Source organism: Rhyacophila brunnea, unplaced genomic scaffold, assembly GCF_057557595.1.
Source record: "Rhyacophila brunnea isolate RB1 unplaced genomic scaffold, BYU_Rbru_1.0 scaffold_4, whole genome shotgun sequence".
Taxonomy (NCBI): Eukaryota; Metazoa; Arthropoda; class Insecta; order Trichoptera; family Rhyacophilidae; genus Rhyacophila; species Rhyacophila brunnea.
Genome location: NW_028233068.1, coordinates 15125247 through 15149764, shown reverse-complemented (window position 1 = coordinate 15149764; position 24518 = coordinate 15125247). Strand labels below are relative to the sequence as shown.

Here is a 24518-nt window from a genome sequence, read left to right as displayed (position 1 = left end):
TGAGTTAAAGTTGGCAAATGAACAATACACATATGCACAAATCAGAAAATGGATAAGTCAAATCAACACCTCTGTATTACTAAATTCCATACAGAAACATTTGAGTTCCCATACAAAATGGTCTAAAAATTAATCTTCTTTTGGCTGTCCTGAAAAGTAGTGTTTTAAGACTTAACGCCTTCTTCCTTTTGCTATAATCACGCAATTGTGACCTTTAATATTAAATATCAGTAGTATATTATTAATTCGTTTATCGGTCCAATGTCTGTGTTTCAACACACATCGAAGGGTGCCAACATTCACCTTGCTTGGACCACTGTAAAGAGGGAGCATAAAAAAATTTCCTTGTCCAGATTAATGGGTAATCAAAATTCTACTGCAGGTGTAATGAAAGGTGAAATGGAAACGAACATTTTTTTTGTAAATATATAATATAATATATTAATTTTTTATAAATGTTTGTAGTATACCAAAATAAAAATCGCTCACAACACATTTTTAGTAAATCCTTAAAACGAAGACAGAGAACGAAGGCAGGAGGTAAATATGAATATTTAAAAATAATGAACATTTCGCTTCACAAAAGAGTGAGAACATTTTTACGAATACATAAATAAAATTATAATTATATTACTTTGAGCTAGTACTGCTAGAAACATATTTGTGATATTACAACACTGTAAAAAATAAACTTAAACAGAGAACATACAATAAAATTATAAAGTGATTACATAATTATTATATTACTTAATCCACCGATAAAGAATAGGAAGGAGAGAGAATCGCTAAGTCAGTGTGCTATGCGACATTCGATATTTCCATTGATAAAATAGACTGGCCAGGATTCAAATACAACTGTCGTTGATAGGTCAAAATGAAAAAAGACAATTGATTCTTTACTGAGAATAAAAAATACATACATTAACAATAATCTTATTATTCAAAGGTTTTTGTTAGTATTTTTATGTTTTAAAGCATCGTTTTGCTTAAATGCATATTTTGCACAATATTTATCATAAATGATTGAATACACTATTCAAAATCAGGAAATTCCTTGATTCAATGTTTATAGGTTATGAAACATAGATGTTAGTGCTATATTCTATAATGATGAGAGTGAATAAAACATAACCATGAACACGTAATATGTAAAAAAAAAACCTTGTTCACGTTGTACTAAAAGAAGTAAAAAATAATATTAAACAATGTCAAAATCAACTCACGAAACGGAATGGAACATCTTATAAATGATTTCAAAATGGAACCCTACTAGTGCCTTTCAGCGTTCATTTAAGCATAAAAAACCTTTTTGAGGATAAGTACTTTTCAATTCTTACATCAATGTTGAATAAATTTTATAATTTTTTTATAAGTATAAATAACTTTCATGGACGATAAATATCCTATATAATTATATTCCAGTTTAAAACAATATAATTTCCAGTATGTATTAAAAAAAACAGACTAATGAAACTTAACTTTTTTTGTATTATTATGTCAAAATTAGGTATTCATTGTAGAAAAATACTGTCAAAAATCCGCTAGCCGGATGAATTAGGCTGCCCTTCAAAAGGAAAATGGCATTGTTGATATACATACATTGTAATCCATACAGGCACTGCAAACAAACTATCTAATTTTTATCTCAATAAAATATTTGAGTTTCGTCACAACACTAAAATAAATAAGTAAACAAAAATAATTCTTCGGTACTTTTCTTAATTTACTGCTAAATAATTAGTGCATGATTATTGAAAAAATACTGATGCGAAACTTAGTTAAACTATGCAACAATATTACATAACTATTTTCAGAAATTATTGTAAACTAGAAGAGCATTCCTCTATTACAACTTACATCTGTAATATTGATACTGAAAATTTCAATCACTCATTCAAGGGATCAAAACACAGAAACTGACCCTTTGAATATGCTAGGTTTTCATTAAAAACAATATAATCATGAAGTCAATATCATTGTAAATAAATGCAATCAAAATTATATATGTAGGTATTAATGTTTATTAATATTTCGGGTTATCATAGACCGTTTCAAGGATGGTGTTACAGCCTGAAACAGTTGTCAATATAAGTAAATCGAGTATTATAGAACTAACAAAAAATATTTGTTCAAAAACCATGACGATTTAGTTATACCGCATATTACACAGTACAATAAGTCAGTTTGAATTCTGTTTTAATCGAAATTTCAAGTATCAATACAAACATGTAGTTAGCAAGTTCTTATTTTATTATAATCACGTTTCATTCAACAAAAATACAGACCTGTCGAAATCTACAGTGTATGAGTGTGAAGTTATTACATCTCCGTGGACATCATTTACATAACGTAGTTTTCAGTATATTTTGTAAAAACAATCAAAGACAATATATTTTTTTGGATCCAGTTAGTTTATCCATCACCACATGTAAACATAAAGCTATTAATGAAATATTTAATATGAAACATTTTTTTTTAAACAGTTCGTACAAGTGGTTTATTAGTAAGAAGCACTTTTTGCAGAAAAGCCAGTTCCGACTTCACAGTAATGAAATAAGAAAAAAAATATTAACAATCGAAAAGCATGCGGTATTTTATGCGTGAAGATGAAAATTTTACAATCATTACCGCAGGACAATATTTATAGTATGTTAAAATATACCTACCGTACGACAGTTAAAATACCTATATAAAATACATAACGTTCAAACTGTAGAAAAATACTTGCAAAAGGCAGTGAAAAATATAAAATGCACAGAACAATATGACAGATTGGAATCAGCAGTTTTTTCAAAGTATGCTTCGTACAAAAATTACAATTCGCAATTTATTTGCAACATAATTATATTCTCTCAGTAAAAATTGACACATTTAAAAGAGATTGCATGTAATAATAATTAATTGTCTACTTTATATTAGTGATATATAGAAGTATGAACAATATTTACATATTCAAGTAAAGTTAAATATTACATTGATTATAGGGTTTTGATCATAAGAGATAACAAATATGCAGTATAGTGTTGCTTTATTTATATTATAGTGTATTTTAGGAGTACACGTAAAGGCAAGGGAATATTTAATTAGAATTCAAAAATATACACTAGTTTATCTTTCAATTGCGACACTTAACCCATATTAATTTTGTGTTTGATTTAGAGTACATACTGATTTTAATTAAATCATTCGGCAAATTTTATTTCGAAATCGTTCGTATTTTTAATAATCGTGTGACCTGCATTCCCCTACGATTACTTGTACTCAACGTTTTTATTTATACAAGCTGTCAATTCATAGAGAATGTTGTTTTTTTTTTTAAATGGCGATTTGAGACGTTCTACGAGTAGAGAGTTCTTCTCAGCCAGTCTTCAAAGGTGAAAGTCGCCGTGTTACTCGATCGAGAATCCACTCTCCCGTGGAAACTATCTGAGGGTTGAAGGGGCGAGAGAAAAGAAAACATTCACAATTAGTACAGGAATGGAATGCGGACGATTTTCCCTGGTCTAATGTTGAAGCTGTTTTTTGTCCACAAGATTTTTTCCCTGGCTAATTAAAAGTAAAATTAATATTAGATTATTATATACAGGTGTTAAATAATGCTGATGAGTTGTGATATTTGAGAGCAGCTGAAATTTAATGTTTTGAGAAAATATTGCCAATCAATTTAACATAATTCATTAAACATAATAAAGTGAGACTGCTTGTGTGTTGATCAACCTTTCTTTTCGTGGAGACTGAATTAAATACAGAATTAATTTTGGGGCCGCATCTGGGCGGTGCATAATTATTATCCAAATTGATTATTTTCGACATTATTGTTATTACAAAAAAAATTTTAAATCCCGGAGCAACTATCGAGGATTTTTATGCTAATTTTGCAAAGATGTTTTATGGTTTCCTTGCAAAGAGAATCAAAGATTTATTGATCATAGTTTTTGTGACTTTATCTTTCTCGTATACTACAAAAATGTAAAATACACAAATGCGGTAAAATAAAATACTTACATAATTGTCGAATAAATCCAATAATTCGAATAAGTATACAAATGAAAATCAGTACAGCAGTAGTTGATCATCCGGGATACATTTTTAGCACATTTGCAATAAAAAAACTTTCACAATGAACGGAGGATTTAAAATCTTACAAAATGACTTCATTATAATATAACCTAAGCGTGATTCAATTGATTGTGGCAATATTTTAGGGTAAAAACATTTTTCAACGCTCTAACAACGACATTATGACGTGCGATAGACACCAAATTGCCATGAAGTTGCAGTTTGAAAATAAAATGAGACAGACATGTTGGGACAACGCTATCTACGGACGTCAAACACAATGTAATCTGTAAAAATATCTTTCAAGGAAAGATCAAAAAATATGTTTACATCACAACGATGATGACACGGCAATGAGATATTTAAAGCTCAAATATTTACAACCCCACAAAAAAAAACTACCTAGTCCTATCTTGAAAGCAAAACGAAATGAATAACATAAATGAATTACGTGAAGAAAATGCCTTGACCTTTTCATTGGCAAACTGAACGGTCACTTGAATGATATGACATGCATCAGTTTTGGTAACTAATCAGTAATACAACTATAATGACCGAGAGATCAGGCAAAATGTAAAACAATCACAAACTTTTAGGTGACTTTACGAGTATGTTAATTACAGTCGGCAAAAACATTTTTCTTTTAAAGTGTAATATTATTTACTGTCAATCCGTAATTGAATAATGAAACTATACAAATAGTCAATGCAAATTATTAAATCTTGTAAGCAACAATATGAAAGATATTTCAATATTTGTGTTATTATAATACCTAAATGATTGATTCACAAATTGAAGCTTTCTATAGGATTTTGATCAAATTGATTAATTAATTAAGATGACTTATTTTTTAATATTTGATTTAAAGCAAAGAAAATTATTAATGACTTGTATGTAGCAATATTTTTTAGATAATTTGAATAGATTAATTTACATTTTAGCAGCAAATCAGAATAAATTAGACCTCTGTTATTCAAGATATTCTATCAAATTATATTAAAATTATTATCAGCCGTATGAGAAAATTCTAAAGCGAAAGAATTAATATAATTGAAGCTTTCAAAATAAGACCACAGATGCCCGCTGTAAAAACGAAAATAATGTTAGTCTTAGAACTAGAGATATTTGCGTGTGTTGTTAGCGTATTTATACTTCTTTGGGGAGCACCATTGTGTTGTGGTGTGGTCTTGTTGCGTCGCGGGGCGGCGCACTCAAGAGTTGAACAATGGCATTTCGCGTTCCAAGTTCTCCAGTGGCTCATTCCGCGCTACATTCAGGACAGGCGGGATGAGAAGGTTTGCAACGCAGGGAGTGGAATTAAATAAATAAAAATAAAACAAATTAACAAATGGTACATCGAAGGTAATCATTCCAAAAATACGGCGATCTACAACACTTATCATTGGGATATAAGCATATTTTACTTAATAAATCAACAAATTATTACTGCAAATCTGTAACATTGCTGAGGGGAAAAAAATATCTTAAGTCAAACTTATGATTTCTTCAAATTAAGCACCTCATGTAAAACATGTCTTCATAAAAAATAGGTTTATTTCTATTTTATCAGAAAAAATAAACACATTGGGACATTACCTAGATATTATATTATAAAAGTTTAGTTTACGATCACTCGATGAAAAGCCCATATGCTCAACTTAGGAGTGAAAATAGGAAAATATCTTTTACCTTCTGAGTCTGAGTCAGTCTTACACAATCTCTGTGAACAAAATCGTCTGATTTCATCAGATACGTAACATCATCCAAGCACTGTGTACAGACCAACATCGATGTTGGAAGTCAAACTGATGGTCCAAACTAATGAGTTTATGATGGTAAGTAAGCAATACATAAATCACTATCTCCATTCAAAGAACGAGCATACGGGCCTCCACAATGTGGGACCATTATCTCAAGGTCCATACCCTGAATTCGGACACACATGTTGATTAAAAAATAAAACTTTCGAAGTTGACCTGGCAGCGGGATTCAAACCTGATAAAGAAACAAGCATTCTAACTTCTGCTTCACCGCCGGCTCGTTATTTGTGCAAAATACAAGAGTTTTTTCAAAATAATGATTTAACTATCACTATTTTATAACACTTGTAAATTGGCAACACTGAAGCAATGTTAAATTTCATTGACGAGGACGTCACTATTATAATCTATTAACTACATTATAATACCAATGAAAGGTGCATTTTACTGTATCACAGGTAGTACAGTCTCATAATGGAATACACATTAGTTTATGTAACAACCAGTGATAGGAATCTAACAGAAAGTTTTTGTCGCTTCACTTATTCACTAAATTATTAAACAGGAATAAGATGACACGAACCTATCATTGTCTTTAGTCTTACGGAGCACATTATGAAGTCATCAAGAGCAATGTAGCCATCTCGTGAGCCATATCTGAAACGCATTCAAAATAATATTTAACTCAAAGAGTTTGAAACTGAAAAATGAGCCTTGTGAACATGTAATTACATATATAGGTACAACACTTAACGGAAATATTGCAACATTTTAGGATAGGCAAATTTGTAGACACAAAAATTTATATTTTGTTAGCACATTGAAATATACTGTCATCATGTTTGTGTGACATTTTGTACGTATCACACAAGCAATTTTTGCGTGTTTATCTAAATATTTTAAACAATGAAAGTCCGGTGTATTTAACTGCCAAACAAGTCCAAAGCATAATATTGATTGAAAACTCGGTAACTTTCAACATGCCATCGGCATTAATTGGAACAGTCACAGAAAGACCCATAACTTGTGAAAAAATAAAATAGTAAGTAGCGCCATGTATTCAACATTGTCGATTGTCGGAATTGACTTTAAACTTCTTGGCAAACTATTTCATAGGAATTCTGTATACGGAAACAATTCATCTGTTTATTACTACATCAGTGTATGTAACCTTTAACAGAGACAGTGTATAAGTTTCGGTACAAGTCAACCATATCTTGTGTTAGAAATAGTCAATGTATGTAATAATAACAAATTCAAGTTTCAGGGTCTTTCTCGGCAATATTTGTGGATTTAACAATTTATAGAATTGACTAATATTGTTTAGTTGTTGACAGATGCGGGTGGTGATAATAGTGTGAAGTTTGATACAAATTAATCCGCAATATGAATTGAATTTAATCATTAGCACCGGTAGCCTTTTTTACCAACATCACTTTTAAATAATTGTAAAGATTTTATTTAGTATCTTTGATTACACTATTGATTCAAATTAAAAAAAAAAAATTGATTTATACTTTCACTTTTTGAATAGCATTTGAGTGGTGAAAGAAAATTGACAAAAAATATAAATAACGTTATCGTTACCTGTGTGCGAGAATATTGAGGATGTGATTGTTGAGGGTGTATCCAGCCGAATGGAGAGCATCTCTGAGAGAGGCAGCAGGGATCCTACCGGTTCCATTTGGATCATATAGCTTGAACACAGCCTGCAACAATAACGTTTACAAATATAACATTGCAGTCCAAGTCTGACAGGCCTGATGGTAAAAAAACACCTCTCAAAATAAATATTTACAAAACACACATCAGGTCCATATTCATCCAGGTTCAGAGTGCTGGGAAGTTGAAAAGTACCCATGTCGTCTCACATATAAAAGTGGAGTGACACTGTTGGGCAGACCATGTCTCAAGGATGAAAGAAACTCAACCAACGTACAGATCCTTCTTCAACTTTTATTTATTTTAATAACCAAAGATTTGACGAGTAATTTTCGGAATCACCGTAACATAACTGGTCAACATGTTTTTTTAACAAAAGATTTCTAGCGTGGATGAGTAGTTAAAGAAGCTCAATTGTAATTGCAACAGGATCGAGGATTTCATACTCTTTAAGCGTGTCCATTTTTACCAATGAATGGGAAAAATTGCCTGACATGGTCAAGTCCCAGACTTCATATTGTGTGACATCACATTTAAAAATATTACAGCATGATTTTACATATTTTGTGTCAGCGATATCTATACATATACCAGTGTTTCTATATTATTCTAAATTATCTATGTACGTATTTATTCAGACCAACAAATATTACACATTAATCATAAATTACCAAAAACTTTAACTGAATCTGTTGAAAGATCTAAGTAGTTACGAACCTTCCATTGGCGGATATCAACCCAAAGAGACTTGAATTCTTCGAAGCCAAGTTTTCCTGAGCCATCCGAATCCAACATGGCAACCATTGAGCGGCAGACATCTTTGGAGAATCCCTGACCTCTGGTTTCTGTACAAATCATGATCCATCATTAGTCAACCTATATACAATTTTAGTAATCCTAACTATATGGTTTTATCAATAAACGATAAATACTTGAAAAATTTTGATTAGACATTTGGTTTTCCTTCAACAAGGAGTTTTATTCTTCAATTTATATATTACTTTATATTGTTTACAGATTATCTCAACTTTTAATAATAAATGGATTCCTAACGTTTAAAATCATAAATACTTTTGATACAAATAATAATATATAGTATTAAAATGTTTTTCTTTTGCTTAACCTAAAATTCAAAGCAAATTAAGTTAATCAATACAAATTATATTGTTTTAATATTATAAAATATTTAAATACGAATAATTTCAAATAACTGTCACAGATATTCACTTAATCAGCTTTGAATTAGAATATAATCAAAGTAAACGTAGCGTGGTAATTCTTTGAAGCCTTAAATATTGTGATGTTTACAAATTATTGATGCAAATAAAATTTAAAATACATCTATTTATATATTGTCCAAAAAATGTTTATTTATGGTGATACCTACTTCCTACTTTTCAATGAAGAAAAATATAGAAATAATTGTTATTAAATTTAAAATCTACCAATATGATAAAAATATTGCAAAAATCGTTTTTTTAAATCAATAAAAAAGGCTTCAAGTTACACTTCAAGATATGTGTAAAATATAGAAATAAAAAAAACCATTAATTTCCCGAAATATAAATGGAGGCATGTAGTTAGTTACGCATTAAATTTGCAAGATTGATTCTATTTTGAATAAATTTCAAGATGCTGATACCAAATGATTACATACTATGGCATCAAATTATTGAAGTATGTATTGCCTACCATTTTTCCAAACTAATTTGATGACTGTTAAAAACTGTTAGTATTTCCAAATTAACAAAACACAAATGATACACATATCTTTATCAGGAGAAAACAGACAAGAATAAACCAAAACAACACTTTATCAACAGTAGTAATAATGTTTTGATTTATTTTTGTCCAGTTCTCTTAGCATGTGGGAAATATTAAAATTCCATCAGTAATAGTGCTTTGATATCCAAATGAGATAAACTATAAAATGGTAAATCGATTAGGAATATAATAAATTTACAAATAAACATATCAAAATTATTAATGATGGAGTTTTTTGTGTTAGGGTGTGTGAGTGCAACATAAAATATATTTAAGCTTAAACAATAAGATTTTATAAAATAATATCTTTAAATACTTGTGGACATTTAAAATTTGAATTAAAAAAATCTTTTTTCAAAAAACTAAACAAAAAATTAAGAAAAACATTTTAATACGTATATTTAATTCAGGCACTAGTTGAAGAAAAGAATATATTTCATGATTGGAATCCATAAATTATAAAATAATTTATTACAAGATAACAAATAATATTTAATGCTCAAAATTGTTGATACTTAATTTTAAAAACTCATCAACGCAACAAGTGAACAATTTTTTTGACCATGCTTCAGTTTACGGGCAAGATAATCAGCGGAATGATAACAACTAACGATACAGTATGAAGTAATAACACAATTCAATGGCCAATTTTTATTTGCGTGAAAACATTACTTGAAATAAACTGAAACATAACCATAGTGTTAGTCTATTGTGAGGTTGATCACATACATTGTTTAAATATCACTCAAAAAAACTCAACACTCCAATCAGTCATATTCATCATAATATTGTCCCTGAACTTCAAACAGATGTAAACCCACAAAACATACCAACTCTCTTTGATTACCTTGTTAATAATCATTTATTTCATTCATTCCATTGTGACAAATTAAAATGTCAAATTTAATCTGCTATCTTTATTTTGAATACATCTCGAATATTTTAGAATCGCTTCCCCAACAACACAGACACTTTCGAGACCATTGCTCCGGTGTTCCCTACATACATTTCTTTGCACTATTGTAATTATACTCCATTCATCCAATAATAAATCATCATTAACGTGTTCGTCTAGAGTTTTGGAGGTACATTTTCATTTATTATCCGTAATTGAAGATTCTTTTCCACGTATCAGTTTAAACTAGTACCTATTCAAATGTCAAAATTATGTGACCCACTTTGAATTATTGCACACTGTTGCTGAAAAAAATATGTCAATTATTCATTTTTCTCACATCAATTTTCGCAGCACACTTTGTAGGTATGATTTTAATATAACGGTAGTATTATTTTGATAGTATTTTATAGTGAGATATTTAGAAAGAAATGCTTTGTGAAAAAACATCATTAGAAATATATATTGATGGTGAAATATATGTGAAATGAATATTATATACACCATAAAGTGAATGTATCTGATATTTGAATACTTAGAATTATCTTTCATTAAACAAAAGAAGACTTAATACAATATACAGCTTTTCCAGTAAAAGAAACTTGTTTTACGATTATAAATCATATCTGGTACATGGTTGAATTTGATAGGAGATTATAAGATGTCAATTGTGCTTTAGCCCTAAATGCAAAGCCCCTTATAGGTTGCATATTCTTTATCATTGCAAAGTCTAAGATATCTCAATTGGTTGCTGGAAGTGTCTCGGAAGTAATTCATCAAAATATGTTTGCCTCGCACTATAAGAGATAATAGAGGCGATTGACGCTGTTTTACGGTCCCTCTCTCTACCTGGCTGATTGAGGTGGACGGATTCGGCCCCCTGTTGGCCTCCACCTCCAGCGACTTGCTCCAAATCGATGCCAAACTCCTTGCAGATAGGCGCGCATAGAGAGCATGCCAGCTGTTCCAGGAAGCCCCTCTCTTGCGGAGGTCCCCCCCCGGCGCCCGGCCCCCCTCCTGGGACGGCACCCCCACCAGCGGGGCCCATCTCTACATGATTCAAGGATGATTGGAAGGTTCGAAAGGGGGTTCGGAATAGTTGACGGAGCACGTGGAAGCATTGAAAATTATGATAGAATGTAGGCGAGAGATTTTGACCAATTTTTTAGTATTTTGAATATTATGATTTTCAATGAGTCATGCATGACTCCAAAAATATTACATTACGTCATTTAATAGAGTTTATGTTATTCCATATATTTGTTGAGTTCAATATTTTTTGATTTGAATGATTTAGGCAAAAAGAATATATTAGGATTTTGATCAAGCGTTTTTGATTTCAAACGTTGGTATGTAGACATGTGTTGGAATTTCATCAAAAAGACGAAATGTGTAATGTTCAAATATTTGTAAATATGGAATGTGTTAAATTATTTCAATAACGGACGTGAGAGTGAGGGAGAAGAAAAACAAAACAACCTGGCATGAGTGATACGTCTTCAAAAAGATTACAACAATATCGTGGACGGATAACCTCGAAAGTTGACAATAATTATTAAACTATGACTAACCATACAGGTGACAGTGACTGGCACGTGGATGTAAAAATTTATATTGACATGGGGATCTTATTTTGACGTCTTGAGTAATGTAATTTTTTCATGATTTTGATACCACTTAATAGATAATTGGGTGAAACTTTTGTAGGGAACCACGTTTCCAAGATGGCATCCAAAAACCACAAAAACTGACTATGGATAGTTTCTATTGTAATACAAAACATGACAACGTGGGAAATAAAGTATCTCCCAATGCTCAATCCACTCTAACTGCTAAATAACTTCTTCTTCTTATTGTGCCATCCCCTAGCGGAGGTCGGCCACCATCAAGGCGATCTTATCTTTGTCGTCTGCTAAATAACTAACAGCAAACTAATATAGACTAAATGAACATACATATTCATAATTTTTAATGAATTATGTTTTTTTTTTCTGTACGAGTAGGTATACATAATTACACATTTCTATGATGAATTAAAAAGTAATATTAAGAAAATTTAGATAAATTATTACAGAAAATTTAACAAAAATAAGACAAACAGATTTCCTTGAACTCCAGATTTTTCATATAGCTTTTATTTCATATAATAAAAAATTAAAGCCGGCATTTTAAATGGTACAAAACTGGAAAATATTTTGTAACTGTTGTAATGAACCAGTGGCGAAAGGTGGAGGTAAGCTGTAAAGATCTGACATAAATAATGCACACTAAACTTTGTCAGTCAAATGTATATTTTGTTTTCATTGAACTAATACTAAAATGTGTAGATAGTGTTTGTTAGTTTTTTAAATTCAATTAAAATCTGCCTAATCCTAACAGTATTATTAATTTAATTATTAATTTAATTTAATCTAGACTGGTTTCGTCGAACTTTAAGTTGAAAATGTCCCTCTGAGGCGAACAAAACCGGTCGAGATTCATTTATTAAAAATGGAAAAAGTACTATAAAAATTTTCCATTTTATTAAATTAAATTAATAATACAATGCATTTCCACCATGAATAATTGTCAGTTAACACAATAAAAGAAACTAGCCATAGTAGATAGTAGATAATAGTCAAAATATATTGGTTTGTCTATAAAATATTTAATATTATGCCATTAAACCATACATAATTTTAGATATTTTCTAGATATAAAAATACTTTTTATCGATTATGGTTTGGTTAGGCAGGGCTTAATGAACTTTAAGAAATAACCAATACCATCTGTATTTTGTATTTTAAATTCAACGAAAATAAATGAGTATGACTGAAAAAGTGTGCACTATTTGTCGGATCGCTCTTCGCATACCTAAACTATTATGGTTTAGTTCACCATAATGAACATAACTGTGTAAAGGTGTAAAGATGAAAAGGGGACTCCCAAAGTTGATGTATAACTTTGATGTAGCAAATGCTCTATATCTTGTAAAAATATTGACATCCAAATGCCAGTCACCCTGCATAATATAAGCAGCACCAAAATTAATCAGCTGTAAATAAAATATTCCACTAATAGCATATAATTATCATTACACTGTTCTATATTAAATTTAACAGTATGTTTTTTATACTTCAATAGATAATATGTAAATATAATATTGAAAGCAATAATTTCAAATTGGCCTGAAGCTTAAAAATAATAATATACCGGATACATAGCATATAGCAAATTTTAAAATTCTGTTTGAAAACAACAATCAAATAAAATAATATGCCAGCAGAAATATAAACACTATATTACTTGACTGTTTAAAGAGCTGTACAAAATAAACAATAAAAAATTGGACTTTTTAACCCATGAAATTAACTGAAATATATATTAAATTAAGGAGTAGGTATTTACATAAGTAATTGTTATTAAAATTATCAGTTTCATTTCGTGTGCATTAATAAGGACGATTAAAACATTGTTCGGCGTTATTCTGATATTATAGCCATTGATTATTTTTATAAGTACAAAGAACGCCAGTAGGTACGTGTATAATTAATAAATGAATTATTTGAAGCAAATATATTATTGTCTGAGACACAAAATTGATAAACAGTTTTGCATTTTCCCACTAATCGATTACAGATAATGCGGGAAGACACGAAACATTATTTTATGTATCGGAGTTGCCGATTGATTAGTCGTTACAGTGGGAAAAAAAACAATATTATTGCCATTATTTCGATGATAAATGTGACCAATATGAAAAATAGTGTTACAATGAATATGGGAACATGTCCGCTTGAATAACTTGATGTTAATATCTCAAGTATGGCGGCATACCTACATACTAACCAGTAATACTAATAAGACATCGTCAAGCATGCCTAAGTAATCATGTCATTTTTACATTAAATATTAGTTACCAATACCAAAGATTTTTTTATAGGGAAAGATCGTGTATCGCGTGCAAATTTTTTTCTCCTTGAATATTCATTGCATCAATATTTTTCAATGAAAAAAGTATGTAAAAAATTTTCACCAAGCAACCGTTTTTTTTTTTTTTTTTTGAATTAATAGACCAGCGAAGCAGTATGACCAGAGACCCAAAAATACCATTTCAAACTCGCCAGTGGTATAAAAAGACGAAAAGAAGATAGGACAAAATTGAAACTAAATAAAGAAACGACAAATCATATAATAGTTATAGAGCTTAGAGGTAAATAAATGTATATAATAATAATGTTCGGAAGAATTTCCATTGCATTACACATTGTTTTGCAGGAAGTAAAAATTGGGTTTGAAAAAATTAATAAGAATAAAGTTGAGTATAATTTTATATGTATATTAAATGTAAAACATACATAAAATAAATCCGTGTATGGTGTGAATATGTTGATAAGTCTAAAAACAAACAAATACTTTGCTTTCTGTGGTAAATCAGATATTTTTTTGAATGTATTTAAGTTTTAGTAAGATGTTTCTAACTCTTTCTAAACTGAAATTTAAAGACATTCTTGATTGACCATAGAAGGCAACCGTACAAATAGCTGCCCTGAGAATTGATGTTTCTAGACATATCAACGTCGCCACACATGGATATTGTATGTGAAAAAAATTCAAATGTTACTTGATATTGATCAAATTGGACGAACAAACTTGATGACAACAAAATGAGAAGAAACGAAAATGAGGAAATCCAATTTCATTCCACTTCATCGTTCAATAAGAATTGATTGTTAACTTTTCATGAGTATTTAAGTATGTACATTGATTGAAAAATGTGTTTGAAAGACAATTTAATTCAACAAAATACAAATAATCCAGCAATTGAACCCGCATTTACATGGTTAAATTCCATTATAATGGATTTCAAACAAAGCTTCTACATTGCTTGAGTTATTTATTGATGACGATGGATTTAAATCGCGAAACCACAATCAATATTAATAACTCAAAAATAGAATAATTAACAGAAACTTTTCTTGAAATACCAAAGTAAATAATAATCATTTGAATATTTTTTAATGTTTGCTGTTTTAGTAGATAAATCAATAATATCAGATTTGAAGAAAATCTAATAGAAACGAACTTCACAAGAAAAACTACCATTCTTTCCAACGAACATCAACCAAGAAAAGTCTGCACTCAAAGTATCACAACACCTACCGACGGTACTACAAAAATTGTTTCCATCAAAGACCCAAAGAAAAAGCGTAAACCTTCCCCAAATATAGGTACCAAAGTGAAACTGTTCCAGTTCTCGAGACAAAACACTTTGTCACACAATAACATAATATGTACCACCGCGACATACGAGACTGTATTCATAAGATATCATTCCTCGCTGATAATAATATTGCCGTACCACACAAACACCTTTTCCGTTCTCATTGCACACATACTTTTGAGTTTTAGTTGAGTGATATTTGTACAAAATGAACTGTGAATTCTGTGTTGCTTTAGTAAAAAAATTGTGTTGAGGTGTATTTCATTCATTTAAATAATAATGTATTCCCACAAACTACGTAAATATAACTTCTACAATGAATTCGAATCACGAGAGTTTATTTGCCATAACAATACAGTAGTTAACCTTTTTAAAATACTAAACTAATGACAATTAATATGGAAAGGCCCATTCGAAGAACATTACAACACTGAATATTTTTGTTAGATGGTATAAAATAAAATGAACATTATCGAAAAATAAATGCTATATAAAATTTTATCCAATATTTTGGGATTTGTTGAACAAAAGTTTACATAACATTTATTTCAGTCTAGCGAGTCAAAACTAGCTGTACAAGAATTATATATGGCGAGGATTGTTATTTTTATTATTAATACAACAGCGAGGAAAAACACAACATGGCAACACTATAGGCGGTTGTTAGATTAATCTATTGAATGAAAATGGTTTGGATTTTATATGGTCACACTACTTCTATAATCAAGGTCCTTAATCGGATATAATATAATGATACACTATGAATAAGTTAAAAATTAAAGGACTGAATGGTTTTCTTTATGATGAATAAATAATATACATATATATTAAGAATAATATAATATAAATCTCAATAAATTATTTAGTTAAAGTAAAAATATTTATTTGTTTTGCACACCTAGCTTGTTTAAAATAATATTATTCTATGTTGGAAGAAATCCATCAAAAATAGTGCAGGAAAAAATTATATATAAAACGCAATGAGTGTTTTTATAAATACCATGCAAAAACAGAATAAAAAATATATTAAACCAATAATGTGTAGTTTTATCAACAAAATTGATATAAAAGGTGTAAAAATGAATATATGTTAATATTCTACAATATAAACACTTAGTACACAATAATAATATATTATATAGATATTGAGACTTAGTAAGGAATATTGTAGAAATCACCGATTTAATAAGCATAGACAAAACATAATAAAATAAGGCAATGTAATACGTCACACAGATTATTTTAAAATCAGAAATAATATTATCTATGGTCTTCCGCCACAAATGAACATCAACAATATTTTTTTCATAATGTATTCCGGATTTAAATATAGATCCATGTTACATGCCTATAAAAATCCCTACCTCCGGGTGATACGTTGATTCACAAGCCCGGTTCAGGCATCAGTGCATTATGCAAATCATTTACTACATGAAAATCGATCATTTTCCTCTGTGTCTATAAATCAACCGCATTGAGTGTGGCCGACATTATAATATCCCCTATCTGGGAGCCAAGTTATCAAGTGATTATGTCAATCATAACTATGGGGTAATGGGAGCCATGTTAAGTTTTTCAATTAAAAGAATGCAATTAATATTAAAACTGTAGTTAATTTAAAAAAAAATGCATTGTCATTAAAAGAGTTTTGGCAAAATAATGAGTGTGCATTGATGATGGACATTTGAAATATTTTTTACGGCAACACCCACCCCACAAAGAAAGAGTAATATACACTTTGAACGATATTATTTTACAAAAAATATTAAAACATATATCATTTTTTGCTTATTACTCCTTAACATCTTCGCTGCCTTCGACTCCGATCGGAGCCGCGTCACCACTCATAGTCGGTGCCGCCGTATCCGATCGGAGCCGCCTGTATAGTAATCACGAAATTGTCATTATTTCACTGGCACTACCATTGAGTGATTTATTTCTTAGCTGGCATCGTAGATGAATACGTTACCGATATTTTTCGCTAGTTGGTTTTTAATTTGTTTTTTTTATAGACATTTTTCGGCACTGTGTTTTATAAGGTCCTACCTACATACCAATTATCATTATCACTTATCACATGTTCGGCAGTGGCAGCATTAGGTTATTTAGAATATTTTTCAGTATGATTTTATAAGGATAAAAAGTTTTTTAGTCAAGCACGCCACTGTGCAAAGAAAATATTAATTGGTATTCACATTAGTGTTACTCAAGTGGTTTGCTTTGAAATTTGATACTTTTCATAACATGGTGAACACCAAATCTCATAAAATCAATTAGGGAATGATAAATTTCGTTATCTCAGGCCATAAAAAAATCCATAAAATAAATTGCGTAACATAATAATATTTTCGAGCAGCATTTTACAAGGGCCTCCATTCACAAAACCCCCTTGAATGTTTTCAATGCTAAGTACTGTGAAAACTTTTATAATTTACGACTTGTAATAACATAACTTATTTATAACAAATACGGTTCAAGTTCATGAGCAGTGCCGCCGGCACCGATCGGTGACATTTTATTTTACTGCCGTATTGACATGTTTATCTACCAAAAAAATATTATTAATATAGTCATCACTTGTTTTCATCTACCTTGACCTAATTTTTAAGTTTTCGTGGATTGGCACATGGCGTCAATTCTATAGTATATACTAGGCAGCGAAACTGTTAAACAGTTAAACCATCAAAATACTTTAAATCACACATAAGAAGCGTTTGACACATGCACATTCATAGCAATAATTACAGAGCACAATACAGCATAAAAATGTGAAATGAAAACTAACCGTTCCGCATGGAGTAGTCAAGGATCTCCTTGAGCTCCAGCCAGTCGACTTCACCATCATCTCCGGCCAACTTATTGAAGAACTGTCTCACAGGATCGTCTGGGGTCGCTGGCATATCAGGAACAGTGTCCTTTACCTGTATAAATTATAACAAGAATAATAAATACCACAGAACAAGAAATTTATGAAATTTTATAATTTATTTTTTATGATTATGAAAATCATCAATTGAAAAGGAAAATGACACTCATTATAAAGACTGTCAATTACTTACCCTATCATCAACTTCTCCCATGCCGTTTTGTTCATCGTTCTCACTGGAAACAGAAATATAATACAAAAAAAAATTAGAAACAACATATTGTAAATATATATTGAATAGTGAATATTTGATGATATGACTCACGTGACATAGCTGGAAGTCTCAGTGAACACTCGGAGCAAGAATTCTCCTTCGTCATTCGGTTCAAAGGTACTCGGGACGATGCAATATGTACCGGGGGGCAGTTTGAACCTGTAAAAATAAAATTTACTATTCTCACTGTCTACCTAAATAAATAATCAACGATATGTAATAATATTATCAAAGTAATTTTACAATAACCAAAATAATAGTTTTCTAGTAACCTGCAGCTAACTTCTCTGAGATTAATGAACGACGGACTCCTGGCAACGGAAGCGTTGTACTTGAAGAAGTCCAACTGCAGAGGTCGCTGACCACTCTGCGTCTGTTTGTAAATGGCAAAGCCAATTGTGAGGCAATCCAAACCGGCCGAACGCTGTGAGCGGCGATTCTTCTGCATAAGTGCTACGATTACCTGGAATAAGAAGAAACTTCCTGATTAGTAATATATAACACAAACAACAAGAGGTTTCAGGTGCGAAACAACTTACACAATCGTGTCTTCCATCTCCTACCCATTCACACATGACATTAAATTTATCAAGTATCTACATAGGCATTACATTACATTTGCATGATTACAAGTGGCGCATTGCATCTTTGCGCCTACTTATTCTTTATTAAACATTGAAAGACTAGCGAAATCCAAACGCTCAAAACCTCTCAGTGCTCCATCCCGCTCAGAGCTCTCTCTCTCTCTTTTCACATCCAACAACTGTGGTCGAGAGTTATCTTCACCAAATGAGTCTCTCCGGCATCTGTAGCACTATCAGCGGGGTCCACGACAGCGATCACCCTCTCGTCCAAGAGATCATTTCTGACTATTGTAGATTGGTGCTCCAATAAACGTGTGTTTTTTGAACTGGCATAAATTAATTAATTCAATTGCGTGATTGAGTTATTCCTTTTCCTCCCCTAAGCAAAGCAGATCCTACTCTTATCCCTATTTTCTAACCCCAACCGTGAACAGAAGAAGGTAGAAAAGGTGCTTGAGTTGTAGGGCGCCTCTGAACTCGTCTGTGAAAAAAATTGGTGCATGGTATGCAAAAGTTTGGCCACCCCTGCATAATAGGTACCATTATAATATCTTGCATATTAATTTTTTTCTCTCTTGAAAACCCTTCTTTTATTCCTATTCCTATACCCAAGAATACGCAAATAAGTGACACCTCAGGAGAAGATATCTTGTTACACTAGGAATGTTGAAATAATTTTATGATATTTCTGTAAACTATTCAAATTCAATTAATTCCTCATGCCAACTCTATTGTGAATGATAAACATTTCTTTAGCAGCAGGACTTAAGATGGATAAGAGTGTGTTGATTCTTATGAATTTCTGACAAGAGGAGTCTTTGAGAATGTTGTATTGTCTTACATACGATGAAATGCATGTCGGAATTCATAAAAATTGACACAAGTAACTACATGGAGATGGGCTTCCACTTCCTTATTAATTAATTATTGATAAAGAAAAACATACCGTGCACAAGTTTTGCTCGTCATCCTCATCGGGATCTGTTAGGGTCAAGTTGTACTGAGGATTCTGCCAGAAGGTGTCCAGGTAATTTCTGCAACCTCCCGCAGTCACACCTGAAATAAATCGTCAGGAAAATGAATGAAACTGCACAAAGGAAAATCAAATATGTCGGGTTATAGGATAATAACAGCACCAATATGTTTCCTCACCATATCCACTCAAGAAGTAGAATTATTTTAAGTAGTGAGACATACGCACAACCCCAATTACAGGGTTCATCATTTTTTCTGACATGTTATAAGGAAAAATGGCTTTTTTGAATTGCCACCAATCACCACTAATGTGTTAGTTTTGATTTCCCTTCAATAGGCATTGACATATTTTACCAATCAGCTTACACATTTGCTGTACAGAATTCTACAATGCCATACACATATACAAATATTGTATATATTTTGATTCAAATCCGCTTAACTTAATAATCACACTTTAACAAGTTAGAACTGTGATGATGACATGTCGATTTTGCTACAAAATATCGACTACTTACACTTACATCAAGCAAATAGATTGATATACAAACAATAACATGAATTTTGTTCTAAAGAGAAATATAAAGACGTGGAACAAACGAAATAAAAAATAATGCTTACCTCTGACCCACTCTCCTTCAAAGACGCTCATCTCCCATTTCTTGTTGCAGCCTTCTGGGGTTTCGTCAGGGTCCAAAGAGTCTGGGTTCAAATTGCAGATCTCCAACCTGAAACAAGTATTATTAAGTGAAGGAATTTCTGTAATATTCCAAACACCAGTTCACCTAAATATGAACGCAAGACTTTCAGAATATATCAATACTGTCAGGTATCAGTGTTGTTACCTGGTGAATTGACTGAGGAAGTCTTTATAAGACATCCAGAACTCGCCATCCTCATCGAAGGTTAAACCGATCTCTTCCTTTTCTGCTTCTGGGATGTAACGCCACTCGGGTGATCTATAAATAATAAGCAGAAAACAAATATTTAATTGCTTATTATATTTACTGTATTTTATTTAAAAACACACTGTAAATTCAGAAATGAAAATCTAAAATTTGTAATGATGCCAACGACTTGGCCTCGGCATATCGATCTAGCCGTTAACGCAAGTATTACATATTTTGTGAATATTAATCGGGGATTTACATATTCATAGTAGGAATGTAATTTTATATCAACCTTATTTTGCATGATCAGATAAAAAAAAATAAGCAGGACCAACTTGTCACTCCACGGTCCTTTCCACTCGACGTAGTTTCCCCAGGGGTTCCTCAACCTCAGCAATGGAATCTTTCCTTGGCGACCGGGGGTCTCTATCTCGACGTATGTCACACGGGTTATGCTGTAAGCGTGTCCACGTACCAAGCCCTGATCTGTCTCAGCCTCCAGGATATTGGGGTCAGGCTGGAAGGCAATTAAGGTAATATTATAGAATGAATTCAACATAATCAGTTATATCTATAGTTACATACTCATGCACGTTCTTGCTCGATGGTTTTACGCTCATTCGAACATGTCTCAAGGTGTGTACCTTCGTGCTCGATGCTTTTTTGTTCGATCGAAAAAGATTCAAGGGCCGTAATTCTTGATCGATGCTCGACAGAAATTCGCTTGAGCATGACTCACCATGTGCGCTTTGACTGGGCGTCTTATGTCGAGCTGCTCGAGTGTGTGGACGCAACGACGAGCATGCTTCCAAGACAACATGTTCGATCAAGCGAAACCGTCAAGCAAGAACGTGCGTGAGTACTAGGCATATGGTGACACTGAGGAGCACAAGATGTAGGGTTAAAACATCTCTTAAAAACTCTAAATACACAATATTAGGTACCACAATAATGCCAACAACTACTTCATACATAATATATATATATGAGGCGTCTAATTACAAAAAGCGACTTGTCCACAATTCGATATTTGAGGGAAACAACGTTTTTATGTTTCAAGCTTCAATTATTTGTTTTAACGTGAGATAATTTTTTCCGTTGTATTCTATGTCGAAATTAGAACCAAATGGTAATTTGTTTCAGCCGATAAACTCTTAAATGTAATAAATATAGACAAAATAAAATTGGACATAGCGCTACTTGTACCTGACTTTTTATTTTTTTCCGCATGAGGCACATATTTCCGTGGCACTGTCATGAATTTACCGGATGCTACAGCATGGGAGACGCCATTTTTAATATTGAACGTTCCCTTATTGGTTAACTTAAACACGTGCGAAATCAACCAAGCTTTAAATATTATGAAACACGGACGTAGCGCTTCTTGTAATAAATCAAGACTTAAAATATTTTTTTTCATAGGGTTTTGCAACGTTTTGGAATTTTTCGATCAATATATATTGTGTAAAATTACACAAAGAATATGTGCATATTTTTTCTCGATTTTGACCAAATGTGGACTTATCGCTTTTTGGAATTAGACGCCTCATATAACTTACATTATGGTACGTAATACACATTATTATATTTTTATTACAGGTATAATATCAATAATGTTTTTAAGATTTCTCCTAAATGAAGAAAACATAAAGGTCTGCCATTTTCAAATCAATGGAGATGTTTATAGATTATATGTTCAGAATAGTCAAGTTAGTGACAGTATTTTTTTTTCAAATTAGCATTACAATCCAATATGGGAACAGATTTTTTTACGAGAAATGGACATTAGCTACTTGCTTAACCTGTTGGATTCATGCTATGAGTCCAAACACACATTAAAAAACAACATATCAATTTTCCAGACCCGGGATTCTAATCAAAGACCTATGACTTCATAAGCAGAAATATTACCGCTCAGCCATTGCGGGCAAGTGAGTATAAGAGCAGAAAAGATAGCATGATAGTAGGTACAATCTAAAACTACGTGATTGGCACAATGTTGGTGTTTACCTCAATACTACATCCCATGAGTGAGCTACGTTGATAACCGTGCATGAGAATGGTGTATAGATTTGGAGGAACTTCAGTCATTTCGTACATCTCAGTTACGCCTCCCGTGAAATCCTCCATGGCCTCGCATGTTGAGCCACCTTTCAGGGCTTCATAGGAGCCGTGGAGCCTAAAAAATAAAAAATCACACATGAAAAGTTACAAATCAAATTCAAAATATAGGAAGTAACAAAAAAATGTACTGTTAAATATTATCGCACACAAATGAGAAGAAAGAAGTTCCTCCAAGAAATTTAAAATAACATTAATTCAGAAGCTGCCAGTATATTATATATTTGGCATATCCAACGATTGGATTAAATTTGAAAACCTACTCATGGTAGCCGATATGGTAGAGCAGCTGTCTACGAAGTCATAGGTCGCAGGATTGGTCTCATGGCTGGACAAATGAAAAAATTATGTTATGTTTGCAATATGCAAACACCCAATGGGTTGGGAGAATGACCAACAACCATTCCTCATTGATTCGTTTATAAGATCTTCCTTCCTGTACACATGTCATTTACTGATCTATCCATATTATGTCATATTAGCAGTCAATTTTAAGGTTCTTTTTAATATTGGAGTAAATACATTGATTTCGGTACTGATAGTTTTCTACTTTTGACTTACTTGGCATATGCTTTCTCGAGTAATGCACTCCAAAATTCGTTGGTCTCATTGGAGTGAAGGAAGACCAGTTTGCCTCGGTGAGTTGGAAGCCTGTCGTCCACAACAACATCCACCCAACGGCCGTACTGCCAGAATCTGGAACAAAACAAATATTTTATTTTCCTCTCACAGAAGATAGTACTAGATTGTACTTAACACTCCCGTTGCCATGAAGGACTCGCACTTTATTTAGGCCCTTAAATCATGGATACCCCATTTATTATTATATACAGAAAAATCTACTTTTAGCTATTTGTAGATAAAATGCTTATGCGTAAAAATAAAAATGCACAAGTAGTTTAATTGAATGTTTTCTATATAAAATTAATCAATTTCCAAAGTCTGATCGATATTTTGATAAGACAGTGATAGGGCTATGTAAAAAGATATACGTTAGAGAAACCCACATCATAATTTTGTAAAGTGAGAGACTATTATAAAATGTTATTTGTTAGAACAGCAAGAACAATTGATGTGTTTGTTCAATTTAATTATATGACTGATGTGCTTGTATAAAACCTCCCATAATATAACGAACCTTGAAGTTTAAAATGTTTACTGCATCTGACGATAAATGCCAAACTAACCCTTAATGTAATGTTATTAGTGTTCATTTTATCATGTTAACTTCGCTTCATATGACGTTTATTCCTCAACACTTACCGGAAATTCCCGGTATCTCGGGCAGGTCATAAAAACCTTTTTACCCAGATTTAGAAGAATACAAACCCTTATTACAAGGTCTGTAAAGTTTACATCAGTTTGTGGAACATGTGCATTTGAAAATATACCTACCTCGAGTGACCTTCACAAAAACGCACAGCAAGCGGTCGGTTTGCTTTGTGCCTATGAGTACTTGCATATT

At 31.7% G+C, this 24518-nt stretch overlaps 1 protein-coding gene across 11 annotated transcripts in view; it reads right to left on the bottom strand.

Annotated features, from left to right (window-relative positions):
- Window positions 1–2368: 2368 nt before the first annotated feature.
- Window positions 2369–24518, bottom strand: part of CalpA (calpain A) — an 87254-nt gene continuing 65104 nt past the window's right edge. For 3 of the 11 annotated variants that reach the window (XM_085954746.1, XM_085954749.1, XM_085954741.1), the window contains 15 exons: window positions 23615–23749; window positions 22943–23111; window positions 21268–21449; window positions 20888–21001; window positions 20664–20770; window positions 20014–20123; window positions 18756–18946; window positions 18535–18642; window positions 18403–18445; window positions 18129–18264; window positions 8199–8326; window positions 7407–7528; window positions 6403–6476; window positions 5212–5326; window positions 2400–3426 (listed from right to left, as the gene is read on the bottom strand). In XM_085954746.1, coding sequence (XP_085810872.1) covers window positions 5271–5326; window positions 6403–6476; window positions 7407–7528; window positions 8199–8326; window positions 18129–18264; window positions 18403–18445; window positions 18535–18642; window positions 18756–18946; window positions 20014–20123; window positions 20664–20770; window positions 20888–21001; window positions 21268–21449; window positions 22943–23111; window positions 23615–23749 — 1675 coding nt within the window. In that variant the 3' untranslated portion in view covers window positions 2400–3426; window positions 5212–5270. Of the gene's footprint in view, window positions 3427–5211; window positions 5327–6402; window positions 6477–7406; window positions 7529–8198; window positions 8327–10989; window positions 11191–18128; window positions 18265–18402; window positions 18446–18534; window positions 18643–18755; window positions 18947–20013; window positions 20124–20663; window positions 20771–20887; window positions 21002–21267; window positions 21450–22942; window positions 23112–23614; window positions 23750–24518 lie in introns of all 11 variants that reach the window. The other 8 variants (XM_085954742.1, XM_085954743.1, XM_085954738.1 and 5 more) reach the window with 4 other exon arrangements.